The sequence below is a fragment of the Eretmochelys imbricata genome, chromosome 7, assembly GCF_965152235.1.
Source record: "Eretmochelys imbricata isolate rEreImb1 chromosome 7, rEreImb1.hap1, whole genome shotgun sequence".
NCBI classification, from domain to species: Eukaryota; Metazoa; Chordata; order Testudines; family Cheloniidae; genus Eretmochelys; species Eretmochelys imbricata.
This window is the reverse complement of record NC_135578.1, coordinates 121,065,446-121,081,421: the sequence shown is the minus strand read 5'-3', so window position 1 is coordinate 121,081,421 and position 15,976 is coordinate 121,065,446. Positions and strand designations below refer to the sequence as shown.

The 15,976-nt window shown below is 42.1% G+C and overlaps 1 protein-coding gene across 2 annotated transcripts in view; it reads right to left on the bottom strand.

The window, feature by feature from the left end:
* PCGF6 (polycomb group ring finger 6) overlaps positions 1-15,976 on the bottom strand; it is a 47,542-nt gene that overhangs the window by 10,100 nt on the left and 21,466 nt on the right. For both annotated transcript variants that reach the window (XM_077823248.1, XM_077823247.1), the window contains exons 7-9: positions 14,543-14,570; positions 10,142-10,240; positions 1,694-1,780 (exon numbers count right to left, since the gene is read on the bottom strand). In XM_077823248.1, the coding sequence (XP_077679374.1) occupies positions 1,694-1,780; positions 10,142-10,240; positions 14,543-14,570 (214 nt within the window). The remainder of the gene's footprint in view (positions 1-1,693; positions 1,781-10,141; positions 10,241-14,542; positions 14,571-15,976) is intronic.

Here is a 15,976-nt window from a genome sequence, read left to right as displayed (position 1 = left end):
TGGCATTGGCCACTGTCAGAAAACAGGATACTGGGCTAGATGGACCACTGGTTTGACCCAGCATGGCGATTCTTAAGGACATCATGCAGCAACATATCAACCAGGCAGATCCATACATGACAAAAAATGAAACCAATGCAATTTCCCTGAAAGTCCCCTCTCAAGAATGCTTTCTAAAGATTAAAAACTTTGGCTTAAGGAGGAGGTTTTCCAGGAAACTGGGCTAGGTAACACTTTGAGCATTTTCTCTGAATTCTTCTCTCAGGGGCCACAGGAAGACGGCTGGGATTCGTTCTGCTCGTGGCAGAAATTGGGGTGCAGCCCACAAACCCAACAGATCTTGGGGATCTGCTGGGGGTCCAGGGCTATCCATATGGATATCCAGTGCCTTTGCACTAACCATTGGTCTCCTGCAGTTCCCTGATTCTCTGGGAGAGGAGCTGCATTGCCAGAGCCTCCTCAGAACTAGCACCCACCCCTAGACTTCCATTTTAAAGGGGGTTCCCCAACATACAAGAGATTTCCCAGGAAAGTTAAACTTATATGTGTGACTGCTCAGAATTAAACTTGCTGCTGGACACTTAACTTTTGCATTTCTTGCCTTATTTTTATTTTTGCTAGACAAGTGTAATATTTCTTCAACACAGTTTTCTACAGGAGATGTGTATTCAATTCAGAGTAGACCTTCAACACCCTTTTCAGAATTTTGGGTTTAGATTAAGGCACAGTTTACAACAGAATGCAATTGTGCACCAATATCCTGCACTACATTGGATACACGATATTTCACTGCTGCATCTCTAAAACTATTTGTTATTACACACCGATCACTTAGTGCAAATACTTAGAAATATTTCCAAAGCACAAAAGAGCTTTTTTCTTGGTACAGTACACACAATAAGATGTGGTGGGTAGGCTAGCATCAACAGGGTAAGAAATGGGTCCCCAGCTCTGCCTCTGAAGGCTGTGTCACTCTGAACACTTGTCAAACTCAGCTCTATAAATCTGTGACCTTACAGATTCCTACTAATCCTATAAAACACCCTGCGCCCCTTGATGCTGAATGGTGGCCATTGCCAGTTAGACTAATTGTGCTCCATATATGGGACTTTGTAACAAGCCAGCAGCAGTATAGTCAGTAAGTTATCAACAAGACAGCTGGCTGTATATTTTCTCTCCCCCCTTAGGAGCTGTAGCATACGTATCAGGCACACTACTGGCATTTATTACACTTCATCTTTTGCTATGGGGTTTTATATGCAAATTGTCTCCCCCATGCAATCACAAGGCTAGTCGTGTTTGGGCTGCTTCTGTCTTTTGATACTTTGCCAAGTTACAGATTCCCAGGGGTGGGGGTGAGTAATGAAATACTAATGGAGAACGGTTTGGTTTAATTCATTGTGGTTATTGCACAAAAAGGAAACAAAGCTCATAACCAGAACTCTGTGAGCCATCAAAAACTCAAAACATATGGCATCCAGCTCAGTTATAAGTACAATAAACAAAGCTGTACTGGCTAATGTATCTTGTCTAAACTCAACCTGACGGGATCTCATAACAGCATGAAGTAGTGATTTCTCAATGAGCAGAATACCAATGGGTGAAAGCGTTTCTAGCAGACACTGCTGTTTAACTAAACAGAGCACCCTTTCAGAACTCATATTTTACAACACAGGCTAGCCACCACCCTTACCTGCATAGCACTGTCTCCTATAGCTCGGCGGATTTCCCTCAGCGTCTGGTAGTGTTCTAGCAGGTGATCACCACATATTATGTCCACCTGTGAACAAATATAACAGAGTCAAAAGGGCATTCTCTCTCTTGCCTAGGGAAGACTATCTGTGTTTTTAGAACTTACTCATCAATGTTGTATCAGAGCACCTGAGACTCAGTACTTACATTAACAAAGTGAATCTAGTGCTGGCGAGAGCTGTTCAATTAACAGCCCTGGAGACGAACGTCCTTTCAGCTTTTGTTCATCAAATAGACATGGCATGAGCAGCAGCAAGGCAAGTCTCCTTATACTGCTCTGACAACTGGCCTCAGTTCTAACCTCCAGGGGCCACTTCTAGAAGGTAGTTTAATGGGACTGGATCCCATTCACTACTTGACTCCCCTGGGGAAAACGGCATGAAAGGGGCTTTTTACTGGCAGCCGTGATATGGACTTACTGGGAACTCCACCGATAGCCATAACTCATTTCACATAGGCCACTGGTACTAAAAACAAGGGGCCAGTAACATTTCATTCCCAGAATCCTCCAACAGCTCCAGAAAAGTAAGCCCTCTGGGGCAAGAACTGTCTTTTTGTTCTGCATTTGTACAGCACCTAGCACAATGAGGTTCTGGTCCACGACTGGGCTTCTATGTGCTATGGTAACACAAATAATAAAGGAGTCAATTTTCCGTGCCACAGGCAGCAGAGGAAATACTATACCCCACCCCCACCCAACATGGACAAAATGTGTTAACGTTTCTGCTTCCTAGGACAGTGTTCCTTTTTGCAAGAAACGGTTTGAAGCAAACAGGACGTGTGAGGGGTAGTTCACGGCATGCTGCTCTCAGCAAGCACATTACACAATCCCTACTCCAAAAATGATCAATTCTTTAGTAATGCAAGTGAATGAAGGGCACACTCAGCAATTCCAGGCAGCAACCTCTACTGCAGCAGAGCTAAGCCCGTGACATTGTCAGTGTCAGGGTGTTCACTTCTTTTAAGCAACTTTCCAAAAAGCAGCCACTTGGAAAATACCATGTATGGGGGGTGGCCGAGGAAGAGGGTCTTTTAAACTGAGTCATTTTGAACAGCTTGCCTTATTTTCACAATTCAATTGAATTTATTTTTTCACAAAACGACTACATATTTATCAGGTGATACAAGGGCATACTTTAAACTGGGACATTAACATTTCAGGTAAAAGGAACAAGGACACGACATTCCCCCACAGGCAGCAAGTTTTAGACATAGGAATGAGTGGGGGAACCTCCCCTATAAAGTAGCTGCCTGGATTTCATAGCTTGGTTAATTGACAAAGGCTGGGCAAAGAGAGATGTTCTGTAGCTTTCTCAGTGTGAGCTTAGTCACATCAATGATCTCAGAGGGTACTGTAATATCATTATATCTGCTCTTGTACGCACATATAGCTCCTGCAGCAGGACAAAAATTTTTGTGCTTTAACTATGTAACTGATCTGGATTTTTGTTTCATACTTGCTGGGTTATTTTTCTTTTTAAGTCCGCATCAGTGATCAAAGATCAAGAACTAGACCAAAGACAAAGAATTGTGCCCCTCTCTAAAGGGCTGAGCATGGCTCTGGGATCCAGGAACTCATGAGTTTTGGGCCCTGCATGCCCCACGTCCAATAGCAAATGGATGGCCTTAACCTCTTTAGGTGTCACCATTCCCTCATCTCTAAAACTGGGATAATTACAAATACTTTGCTCAACTCACAAGGGGTTGAGAGTTTTAAGTAGAGGTTGTAAAGTACTTTGAACTTGTAAACCACTAAATATTACTTCTGCTTTTAATGCCTAGAAGGAACCCAGTGGGCAAAAATTAGTCTGGACATTAAAATAATCTTGATAAATTATTGATTCTGATACTAATCTAGGATTTTTTTTTAAAATTACCCACATCTCATTGAGACATTAAAGAGATCAAACACAGACTCCAAATAATCATTTATTTTTCTATTTATAGTCTGTTTCTGCACAATTATTCCTCTTCCTTTCCCAAATTAACTACTGAATAGCATACTATTAGTCCAGAAGAGGGGCAAACCTATTCTTTGCCATTTTTTCTTGTGACGTGCACTGGTAACTGCTCTTGGATTACTGCCCTAAATTCTAACTCTCGTTTTTAAACTGGGTAAGGCATTGAGAGCCCAATCCTGCTCTCACTAAAGTCAATGGGAATCTTGCCATGGCTTTCAATAGAAGCAGATCAAGATCTAAATCAGGACTAGCTGCATCTTCATAGAATCATAGAATATCAGGGTAGGAAGGGACCTCAGGAGGTCATCTAGTCCAACGCCCTGCTCAAAGCAGGACCAATCCCCAACTAAATCTTAACTGGGGTGGAGGGGAGAAACCCACATAAGTAGATAGTTGAAAATGTTGGCCTTTATATAATAGAAAAATACAACAATTCGTTCCCTTAAAGGACATAAATTGACATGATGGTAATTCTTGGCAATTTTAAAATAACTGAAAATGTCCATTTGTTTGGAAATACCACACCATCTGGGAACACCCTGATGTTGACCCTGCTGCTGCAGATTCAGATGATAATCACTGATGAATCAGTGGCTTTTAATTAATTATTGCAAAGCAGTTTTCACATACACCTCCTTGGAGTGCTCTGAATACCAAATGCCTAATTCCACCATTTCAGCATGAGGCCCCAAAGTTCTCCCTGCTAATTGTTGCCCTAGTATTCATTCCACTTGTGCAAGAATAAAAGGTACAGAAGTGCAGAATGGAAAAAAGCCAACACAATTTATTCCCAAAATCTTGTTCCATAAGCATGTGCAGTATAGGTGCAAATTTACTGTAACCTGGTGTCCCACAGAAGTCTTTGTGCCATAAGGAAATTAATATATTATAGATGAAAAAAAGAGCTACCATTAACACAAGTGCTATAAATCTGCTTCAGACTTGACTAACTGGTAAAATTGGAGCCAATTAGTACTAAGCTACTGAGAAAGCAGTGACTTTAATTAGTTTGACCTTTTGATGAAAAGGAAAGATTGAGGTGTTACTGCTGAATAACCTTAATAATCACTCACGCTAAAGCAGAGTTAACAAAAGCAGCCTATTATACCATTTATTTTCATTAGATGGCATATTTGTTGCATGCAAAAGCTACTTTTTCGAAAGTCACAATGACTTACAAATACAAACTAATGCCTATTGTTTAAGATGAAGACAAATAATTTGAGAGATTATTATACAACGCCCCAAAATTGATGTTGTCATACCAGGGATGAATTTGGTCCAATTAGTGTTAGAACTCAACTGAGTGGTTCTGTGTAAGTACAGTTATCCAGGAGATAAGATGAAAGCAAAATAAAAAGCACCAGAGGTTTAGCTTTTGATGTGTGGATGGCTAGGAGGTGTGGATTTGATTGCAAGATCAGGGCAATAGTGATATGTGGATTTGATTATTCAAATAGTTGACTAAAAGCCTTCCGTTTCCTTTCAACCGTTGTCGTTATGATCTTACTATGCACCTGATAAAACCATCTCTGGGACTAAGGCTGGCATAATTACAGAGAGACTGCATCAGCAGATACACCGTATGTGCACAGACTTCCAATTACTCCCCAAAGGGACCTATGTACATGCATGCTTTCAGAAAAACATATCTGATTATGGAACATTTCTACCCCATAAACCACATCTGCACACTCAAAGCAGCTGAGCTGCTGGTTTCCTCTTTGGTATCAGGGGATTTGTTCCACCACCTTTGTCAAGAATGGATAACGCTGCCATTGGATGATCCCACTGGAAATAGCATATAACAGTAACTACTTGTAAAATAACGAGGGGCTCAGGTTCCCACTTCATTGTTAGGAAAAGCAAAATTACTCACACCTATATTTGATACCAAGACAATTTACCTTAGATAAATACCTAAGATAACTCAATGCTTTACATATTCAGCCTAATCTAAAAACAAAGTCTCTGAATAGTAGTATGGTTGGAATTGCTAGTATACATTAAAGCCTCTGAGAAAATTATTCAAACTTCCGTGGAAAAACAAGCTCCAATTAGATAAAGCTGAATATTCAAGAGGCACCTTGTAATTAGAAATGTATGTGTGCTGACAGACAAAACTAGCCATTTCCCAAGGCACTAAGGTCAAAACAAAGCATCAATAAAAGTCAAACGGGCTGAGGGATAAAAATAAAGTCTTAACCTTTCAGATGATTAGGGAATTTGAACTAAAATCCATAAGCAAACTTAAATACAAAAGATCAGCAAATAATCTGAAATCCTCCCTCAGAGAGTCTAGGTGGGATTTTTTACTCAAAATTGCTCTTTAGATTTCTGTCTGTTTCTTCACATGTCCTAAAAAGGTGCTTTATCATTTGAACAATTCCATTAACCTCAAGTCCCCCCAGTCAGATAGGATGTCATTGGATGAAGGTCAAAGATAGCAAATAATCCGCCAATGCACAAATCTGGTCAAACAGCCTCAAGGTCAGTCAGCTATTTGGGAGATTGGAAATGGAATACAGAACCTTTCACCTCTTGGTTGTTGGTTCAAAGATGACCCAGGTGGGTAATATCCAAAAGTACTTACCATCTGATAACCATTTAGAAGCTTACTTGAGAGGAGTTGCACATTAGGTACTGAATTTGGTCACAACATTCACCATAACTGAATGTTTGTTTTAATTTCATTCACTTGTCAGAGTCCCTCGCAGCCCTCCTGATTTCTCTTTCATTTCACCTTTCATTTCACCTACCATAGTTTGTGCTTGTTTCTGTTGGCTTCATGTGGGCTGCATTTCCATTTTCTAAAGGATACGTGTTTGACTCAAACAACTGCTTGAGCCTTACCATTTAACTATATTGGCTTCCCTTTTTGTTTAGGGATATAGCCATTTTCAGTGGCTGTACTATAGAATGCTTTGTAACGTCCATGCTGAGTTAAGGATTTTTTATTTCCTCACTTCTGATTTGAAGGTCTTTGATTGTCTTCCTCATTGTTTATTTTTATTATTAATTCCCCCTTTCTAAAGTCTAGTATGACAGTTGGCTGCATAAAACATTAAGTCTCTGGTTTCCTTACAGGAGAACAGAATGCACGCATCCCTCTTGCTCCTGATCGCAGGATGGGGAAGTTGTTTACTCAGCTGCATTACTAAAGGTGGATGACCAAGGATAGAATCTAGTTTCACAGAGTATCTTTCACACTTAGGCACACATGCACACACAATTTTAGCACTGTCTGAGAATGGGTCACAAAATCAGCTCCCTGTAATGCCATGCTTCAAATGATGTTGAACTCTGTTGTCCTGTCCGTGTGAACAGGGCCAACCCAGTTCAACTCATATTTCAAGAGAGTTTGGCCATTCTAACTCATTTCAGACCATTATAATGAGTGCTGAGCACACTTCATTAGAAATAAGCGTTCATCTCTACTGACCCACCACAGTTGAAGTGGAAAGCTGTGTTTGATACCTGTTCTCAGACAACGAGGTGACACAACCCTAGATATCCCAAAGTAATCAGTTAATGCTAGAGCAGCAGGCATACAGACAAACAAACAAGTGCTAGGCACTCAAATAGCTCACACAGCTATCAGACTCTGTGGCACGCCATACAAAGATATTTTTTGTCAGCCCTTTCAAGTGCTTTAGTTATTGCACAGTGGCTGTAGGAGTCCCGTTGATAAACAGTTAGCTAACACTCCATACAGAAATCAGTGTATTCACTAGGGAAATTCAACTAACTCTGGGGCATCTATTTTACAATGGATAACACAGTTAGAACACAGTTTGGGAGACAGGAAGTGGAAAAATAACATATTAAACTCTACAAGAAGAATTTTAGATTGGCAGAATTAGAAGCAAGTCTGTAAAACGGCATCGGCCTGATTTTCAAAGTTGAACACCTGCATCTTCCATTGGAGTTGTGGGTGCCCAGAACTTCAGAATATTAGGATCCAAATATGACGCCCTTTTTTTCTTTTCTTTTTTTTTTTTAAAAAAGCACCATCCGTGTCTGAATTGAATGTTGGCTTCTCTCTAACTTCACATCTAAGAAAAATGTTATTTACTTAGGTTTTCCAACAGCACTATCTACAATGGGAAGCTACATACATTCTTACTGAGAGGAAACCAGTAAATGTAACTAGGTTGTTTCTACGGGATGAATAATTTATATCCAATTTGCACTGTCACCGTGGGACAGCAAGCAGCATGAATAAAGACTCAATGCTGGAAAAAACAAACAGTCACGCTTTATTGCCTTAAAAAAGGGAAAAAATAAGTGTATGAGACAAACAAACAGAACTCAAAGACCATAACTTTATTTCTGCTATTTGCCTATTCTCATCAGCAGCAGCTGGATTTTCCAGTTACCTGTCAGCAGCTGGATGGATCATTTATGCATTATGTAACTCCCGCGGCCTTCTCAGCTGAACAGTAGTTGGAATCATTTCTTAAAAGTTGCATGGGGTTTTAGCTGTATGAGTCTCATTGATTTCAATGAGAACCGGGCGTTTAAATCCCTGTGCACAACATTTGAGTGTTCCTCTATTTTACACACACACACACACACACACACACATTTTTATTCCACCCCACCCCTCCAAAATCACCATCTTCCCCCACCACCCTCTAATCTTTTTGAGCCTCCTTCAACATTCAGTTCAGCCTTATTGTGTTCACCTAAATCCAACTCCTGCCTATATTTCTGCTCTCATATCCTCCCACCGCTCCCTTCTACTTCCCTCTGTGCCTTTTGTTTGCAATGCCATTGGGCTTTTATTGAACGTACTCCACCTACTGTCAAGCCCCATGTACAATTAAAGTGATATACAGGGAATATTATCAGAAAATTTAAAAAAAGCTGCCACTGAGTGGGGACAGTTAAATCTTGCATGATCCCCTGGTACACACACTGAATCTCAGCTTTTAGGAGTTTGCTTACTGGATTAGATGAATACTATGGCTCTGCCTCTGGCCTCTAAGGGTGTGTCTACATCAGCGGTCTCCAAACTTTTTACACCCAAGATCACTTTTTGAATGTAAGGGCAACCAGGATATACCCTGCCCCTTCCCTGAGGCCCCGCCTCTTCCCCAAAGCCCCGCCCCACTCACTCCATGCCCCCCTCTCTCCATCACTTGCTCTCCCCCACCCTCACTCACTTTCACTGGGCTGGGGCAGGGGTTTGGGAGGGGGTGTGGGCTCTGGGCTGGGGCTGAGGGGTTCGCAGCATGGGAGGAGGCTCTGGGCTGAGCCTGGGGCAGGGGGTTGGGATGCAGGAGGGGGTGAGGGGTGCAAGCTCTGGGAGGGTATTTGGGTGCAGGAGGGGGCTCTGGGCTGGGGCAGAGTGTTGGGGTACAGGAGGGAGTACTGGCTTTGGGAGGGGGGTCAGGGCTGCGGCAGGGGATTAGGGTGCAGGGGGGGTACGGGGTGCTGGCTCTGAGAGGGGGCTCAGGGCTGGGGCAGGGGGTTGGGATGCGGAAGGGGGTATGGGGTGCTGCTGGCTCTGGGAGGGGGCTGAGGGCTGGGGCAGGGCTTGGGATGCAGGAGGATTTTTGGATGCAGGAGTGGGTATGGGATGCTAGCTCTGGGAGGGGGTCAGGGCTGGGGTGCAGACTCCTGCCAGGCAACACTTACCTCAGTTGGCACCACAGCGAAGCTAAGGCAGGCTCCCTGCCTGCTGGGGCCCCACATCACTCCCGGAAGGGGCCTACATGCCCCTGCAGTCCCTGGAGGGCTGGGAGCGGGGACACATGGCTCTGTGAGCTGCCCCTGTCTGCAGGCACCACCCCCAAAACTCCCATTGGCCACAGTTCCCCGTCCCGGCCAATGGGAGCTGTGGGGGTGGTGCTTGCAGGCAGGAACAGTGCAGGTGACCCCTGCCCTCCCGCCCCCACCCTGGCTGTGCTGGCCGCTTCTGGGAGCAGCATGGAGCCACGAAAGGCAGGGAGCCTGCCTCAGCAGCAGGCAGCCCTGCTGTACCGCCGTGGCCAGAGATCACAATCGACTGGGAGAGTCCCCAGGTTTGGTGACCACTGATCTACACTGTATCTGACAGCAAGCCTCTCAGCCTGGGTTGACAGATTTGCATTAGTTGGGCTTGCACTAGCATGCTAACAAACAGCTCTATTGACATTGCTTTGATGTTGCGCAGGCTTGACAGCCCAAGCTCCGAGCCGCAACATCTACAAAGCTATTTTAGCATGCTAGCGAGAGCCCTGCTAACAAAAGAATGTCGACCCAGGCTGGGAGGCTCACTTCCAGATGCAGTGTAGACATACCCTACGTGCCAGCCTTGTTTGCTGGACACGTACTGCAACGATCAGGGTGAACCAGCAGCCATGGAATACATCACTCACTTGAAATATTAAGAAAAAAAGTCTTGACCCTAAGGTGGGCTGAATGCCTCTCTTGTAACCTACCTGACAAGCTGGGTCAAGATCCATTTTTCTTCGCAGGAATTTTTCCACGTGTCCGATGGTTGCTTCTCCTGAAACTCGCACAAACTTCTTTTCCAATGGCTGCAGAAAGAGCAGACGGTAAGCAACTTAAAAATGCTGAGTGCTCCCACCCATGGTTCTCTACAGAGGATTCCTCCAGCCCAAGCCTAACCCCTGCTCAAAGGGCCCACACACTACAGCTGAAGATAGCTGAATTAGACTCAGACCTTAAGGCCAGAAGAGACAGTCATGATCACGTAGTCTGACCTCCTGCACATCGCAGGCCACAGAACCTCACCCATCCACTCCATTAACAAACCCCTAACCTCTGACTGAGTTCCTCTCTGTCCTGTTTCTAGATCACTTTGGGATGAAAGGCACTATATACAAAATAATAAACAGGAGCAGGATTGGACCCTGGGAATCTATCTAAATCTATGGCAAAAACCTGCACTGACGTCAACAAGAGCAGGACGGAGTTCCAAGTTTGCGTGCCAATTTTAACTACCAGGCAGCACAGATGCTGTACATAATTTACTACAGCACAGACATTAAATTGCTCTCATGCAGTATGGTAAATACTCTTTTCATCTGTGAGCAAAGGAGTTGCCTGCCACAGGCACAGACAGAAGTTTTATAAAATGGGGGTCAGGCCTATGAGCTCAGGCCACACTTCAGAGCTACACTAAGAAAATAAAACCCTCTGGTATTTCCCAGCTCGCACAGCGTAATTTTCTTTTTTTTTTTTAGCCTCTTGTAAGTGACATTTCAGTTCTGCTGGGGCTAGATTAGCACTATCCAAATCCCAGAATCATTTTCAACTCAATGTGTCACAGTGGTGAATACAATGGCTAGACTGGATGGGAGGCTTTTACTGTCATTTCCAAGTATTTCCATGGTGAGGACTGTAACATGACGTTTATTATGCCATTCTTGAAGATATTTTTTTAAAAGGATTTTTTTCACAGATAAAATGCTAACCAGCTGCCTGATGATTTGGGTGGATACAAAGAAGAGGCACAAAGACAGAACAGGCTGCAGCACTCAACGTGATAGATGGAGTTCCCTTTGTCCCAATTAATTGGATTTTTTACATTAAATTATGGACGGCTGTGATTTACTAGCCAAGCCATATTGCAAATACAAAGAGTACAATGAACACGAAAGGCCAAACTACTCTGATTTAAGTCACAGACACAAATATTTATTCCACCTATAATAATATAGCTATCATGTTCAAACAACAATGCATAGAAGTCAGAAACAGAGTCAGAACTACTTTGCTGACCCTACTGTAACTTTGTGTACAGCACGAATCAGAGCATTGTTTATAGAACACACAAAGCACATTAAAAAAAAAAAGTCCCCTGCCCAGTGGATCTCACAATCTAATTCAGATACACAGGAGAATTATGCAGAAGGAAGGAGATAAGGGGACAATGCTGATAGGGAATCCAGGTAGAGAGGTTTCACAAGAAACGGGTCTGAACGAGGGATTTGAACTTGGAGATTTAGCTTGGCTGGAAGAAGCAGAAAAGCATGAAGCCAAGAGTGAGAAAGGAGGTAGTGTGGGGAGAGAAATAAGAGCATAAGGAGGAAAAAAAGAGGAGGAAATGAAAGCAGAGAAGTAAATGGGGGCTTATTAATGACATAGCAAGGAAGTGGAAAGTGATGTAGAAAAACAGCCAGTAAAGGCATTCAAGGGAGTTAAAGGTGATTCTTTGAGATCATTCAGGGCCCAGTTCTGCCACCTTCATCCATGTTAGTATCAAGTCTGTTAACAGTCCAATTGGAACCAATGGGACTACTTGTGGAATACAGTACATGGTGAATAAAAGCTGGCAGAACCTGGAACTCAATGTTTGTAGAAGACTTCTGAGTTAAAGCTGAGTTTCAGTCAGGCTGTTACTGGAAGCCTGTATTTATGGCTTAAAAAGGGGTTGGATCAGCTTACAAAAAAAATCAATTTCCTTACCTATGTCACAAACCCTGTCTTAGATTATTAAAATAGAAAGTGTTTTAAAAACCAAAACCTATTTCTGTCTATGCAATTTATTTTTGCAGTTTCTCTCAGCTCAGACAAGTTCTCATGGGCCAGTACAATGACTGGGTTGCAAACACTGCAGGAGAATATTTGTAACTAGACTTTCTACTGGAATTTAAAAAAACAACCATCATCTTATGGAAACATTTCAATTGCATTCAGGTGTTGTAAGATACTGTTTTATGAAGCCTAACCTTTAGGTCAAATTTGATTTGACTCCTAATTCTCCCCCCACCCACCAATTTCAGCACTAAAGAAATACAAACTCTACTGTCCCCCAAGGGAAAAATCATGACACTGACATACCATGTGGCTCTGAAACTACACATCAAGAGGTGACAGACGTAGTTGAGGTTTGCATAATCTCTGAATACCTAAGTAATGTATGTTGTTGATATGTATTAATAATATAAAATGCATTTAACTCTAGTGGGTGTTAATCTGTATTCAGTGCCTACATCTGAGCAGCTTCCTCTGAAGCCATTATATGAACTAAGAGGTGCCATCTGCATAGCTTAGAAACATAGTATGAAAATGAAGGAAAACTCCTTGTGGAAGGCGGTCACTGTGCATACACATCAGCCTCAGTAAATGCTTTTTATTTCCCTCTAATGTTTTAGACTTTTTATTGCCCCTTACAAATGTTTTTATTACTGGGAACAAATATGCATCGGATATGGACATTTTTCAGTACTGGAGATTTTTTCCTGTGCCAGTAAAATGGCTGAATTGCTTTAAACTCAATTTGTAAGCTAACGTTACATCTACCGTGAAACCATGTATACCTCTTCAAATCCAGAAAGCTGAGCAAAGAATTGATGGGGAAATGGGATCAATCCAAGGCAAAGAGAATGAGGGTGAAACAGGGGTAAGGGGCAGAAACAAAGAAACAATGCAGGAGAAAAAACACCGGAGGGGCAGAGAACAATGTAGAGAAAGCAACTTGGCTGGAGATATTTTCAGGAAGGCAGCCTCCCCTCTGCAGATTACTTTCTCATTCACAAAATCTACATTCACAATTCAGTTGTAGGCTCAGCTAAGCCCTTTGGGACAGGGACAATCTCATTTCAGTGTTGGTAGAGTGCCCAGTACAGTGGGGCCCTGTTCTCAGTTGGCTACTAAGCTCTACAATAATGATTAATAAATCATAACAAAGGTGAGTAGTTGCACCCGAGTTGCACCTTTTCAGATTTGTGCCTGCAGTCTGGACAGGTATCAACCCAGCTAAAAATAAAGATGAGGCAAAGGAGAAAGGATGGGAAAGAATTAAGACAAATTATATGTAATATGTTAGTAAAATGCTGTTTGCTCCCATTCTTAAATATTAAGGTTGCATATCTCCATGCTAAACGTACCCATGTTTAGTTTCTCTTTTACAATCTGCTACTCTGTGCTGTTCCATAACTTTTTATTTCTAATATCCTGCTGTCATAAAAGATAAAATGTAATATGTGACTACATAATTTAAAGTTCTATCTATTGCTTGGCTTGAATAGAGCCTGTTTCCAAGGTATTTATTCACATACTGAAATGATACACTTTGCACATCCTTAATTACAGCCTGTCAAATTATGGAGAAGGCAGCAAGAGATGGGCAGTTTCACACTGTGAGACAACACTGATTTGGCACAGTAGGAACAAGTTTTAGTTGACTCTACATTACAATACCGCGGAGCTGTATTTATTTTCCAGTTCAGTAACCACTATTCAGAGAAGAGATGAATGTCTTTAACAGAGAGATCAAGGTGAGAGTGAACTAGCAACTGACCAGGGAAGTCTATTTAGCTGCCTAGCAAATAGGCACAAGTATTTCTTTGTGCCTTCCATCTTCCTCCTGTGGTTATACATTAGAACTCAAGACTACTACCTCTTGGTTGATGAGTACAGAAACACACATTATAAACTACATCTTCCAGAACAAATCAGAGATTTAAAAACAAAAACAAAACAAACTGCAACACTTTGGGCACGACTATTCCCTTGGGCAGAATTCCAAATAAACATACAATAAGGGCACTCATCCCCCAGAGACAGAGCCTGAAGCAACAAGCGAGACTAGTCAGTTTTATTATGTTCCATTCTCCCACACTAAAATATTATTTTCCTGCCTTTGTAGTCTCTCTTCTTGACACACCCTGTGACATTATGCATTATGATGGATTTTAAAGTACAATGTAGCTCAATATCACTTTATACTCCACTGGGTAAACTCCAGATTGTGTGTCCAAGTGTACTTCTAGTGCAAAGCAAACCCGGATGAGCTAAATTAAATTAGATTAAAGTTATACAAATTTCCCAAGTGAAATGTATAGGAAAATAAATTCAAGTCACATCCACACCTTAAAATTCCCTGCGCCTTCATTAGCTCTGAAAGACAAGAGAAAAGTTAACGTAATCAATAATAACCATGTCGCTTAGAGATATTAGCAACCTCAAGTTACTATAATCAATAAGCCACAATCATACCACACAGTTTTGGTGCATTAAATACCCTTAAAAAAAATAAACCAAAAACCCAAGGTATTTCCTTTTAATTGAATTCATAATAATAAATGAAATACAAATAGATTGCATTTATATAGTTGTTCCTTTTTCTCCTCTATTGCATTCCTGTAAAATAAACCCTTTATGTCTTTTTCATATTTAAATCTGCCACTCTGAAGTGAAAACAAAACAAATAAGCCAGAATAACACACTCAAATCTCATATATAGTGTAAACTATCAGATATAACATTAACTTTCTTAGGAGTGATCTGGAACAAAATATAGCACGGATAACTAGAAAAATAAAAATGTCTTCCAAAGGTTACAAACATTGCTGTCTAGGTATTTATACTGTGCTTATTACTGGTATCTAAGCTGCTAATAGACAGTGCTCAATAATACTGACAGAGCATCTCACACCATTGTAGAGATCCTTGGGGCTAAACATAGACCTTTCAGAGTACATTCCTCCTAGGGGAATTCTGCGCCAAAAAATAAAAAATGCAGTGCCAAAATATTAAAAATTCTGTGCACAATATTTTAAAATTCTGCATATTTTATTTGTCAAAATAACACAATATAACCATGCCAGTTTCATTTATTATGATAATTTATTTCAAAATACCTGTCAGCAAGTATGTCTGTAACAATATAGACAAAAAAAAAAATTCAGGATTTTTTTTTGACAAATATATTAATACAGAACTTTGAGTAATAATTCATTTAAACTACAATACAGAAACATTTCCTGCATCCCTCAAAAGCATTGCAAAGGCTTGAGGGAGTCAAGGGTAACAGAGGAGCTGAGGGAGAGGGAAGTAATTGCTGTAAAGGAGTCTGGCAGTGAACCTAGGTGTGGGCGGGAGAAGTATGGAACAGTTGTTTTTGGTGGGGGAGGGATTGTTAGAGAGTTGGGGAACCTCCCCCATGCAGACCCTGGCAGAACCCTAGTCTCTCCCATTCAGTCAGGCACATCCGCCCCTGTCCCCATGTGGCCCTGCAACCCCCCCCAACCCATTCAGCCCCTGGCTCAATGGAGTTACTCCACTAGCTCCTGACTCATGCCCCAGTCTGTCCCCCCACTAGCCCTTCTGAACCCCAATTTGCGACCCCCCCCAGAAGCCCCGTATGCCCCTCTCTGTCCGTCCTGTGCCTCCTCATCTAGCCCCACTGTGAGAAATGCAGCCTTCGCTGCTGGTTGGCTGCCCTCTCCTCTGGTGCCACAGCAGCCCCTGGTGGGCAAAAGGTGTAGCTACTGCTCCTCTCCAGAAGAATCTATATTCTGCAG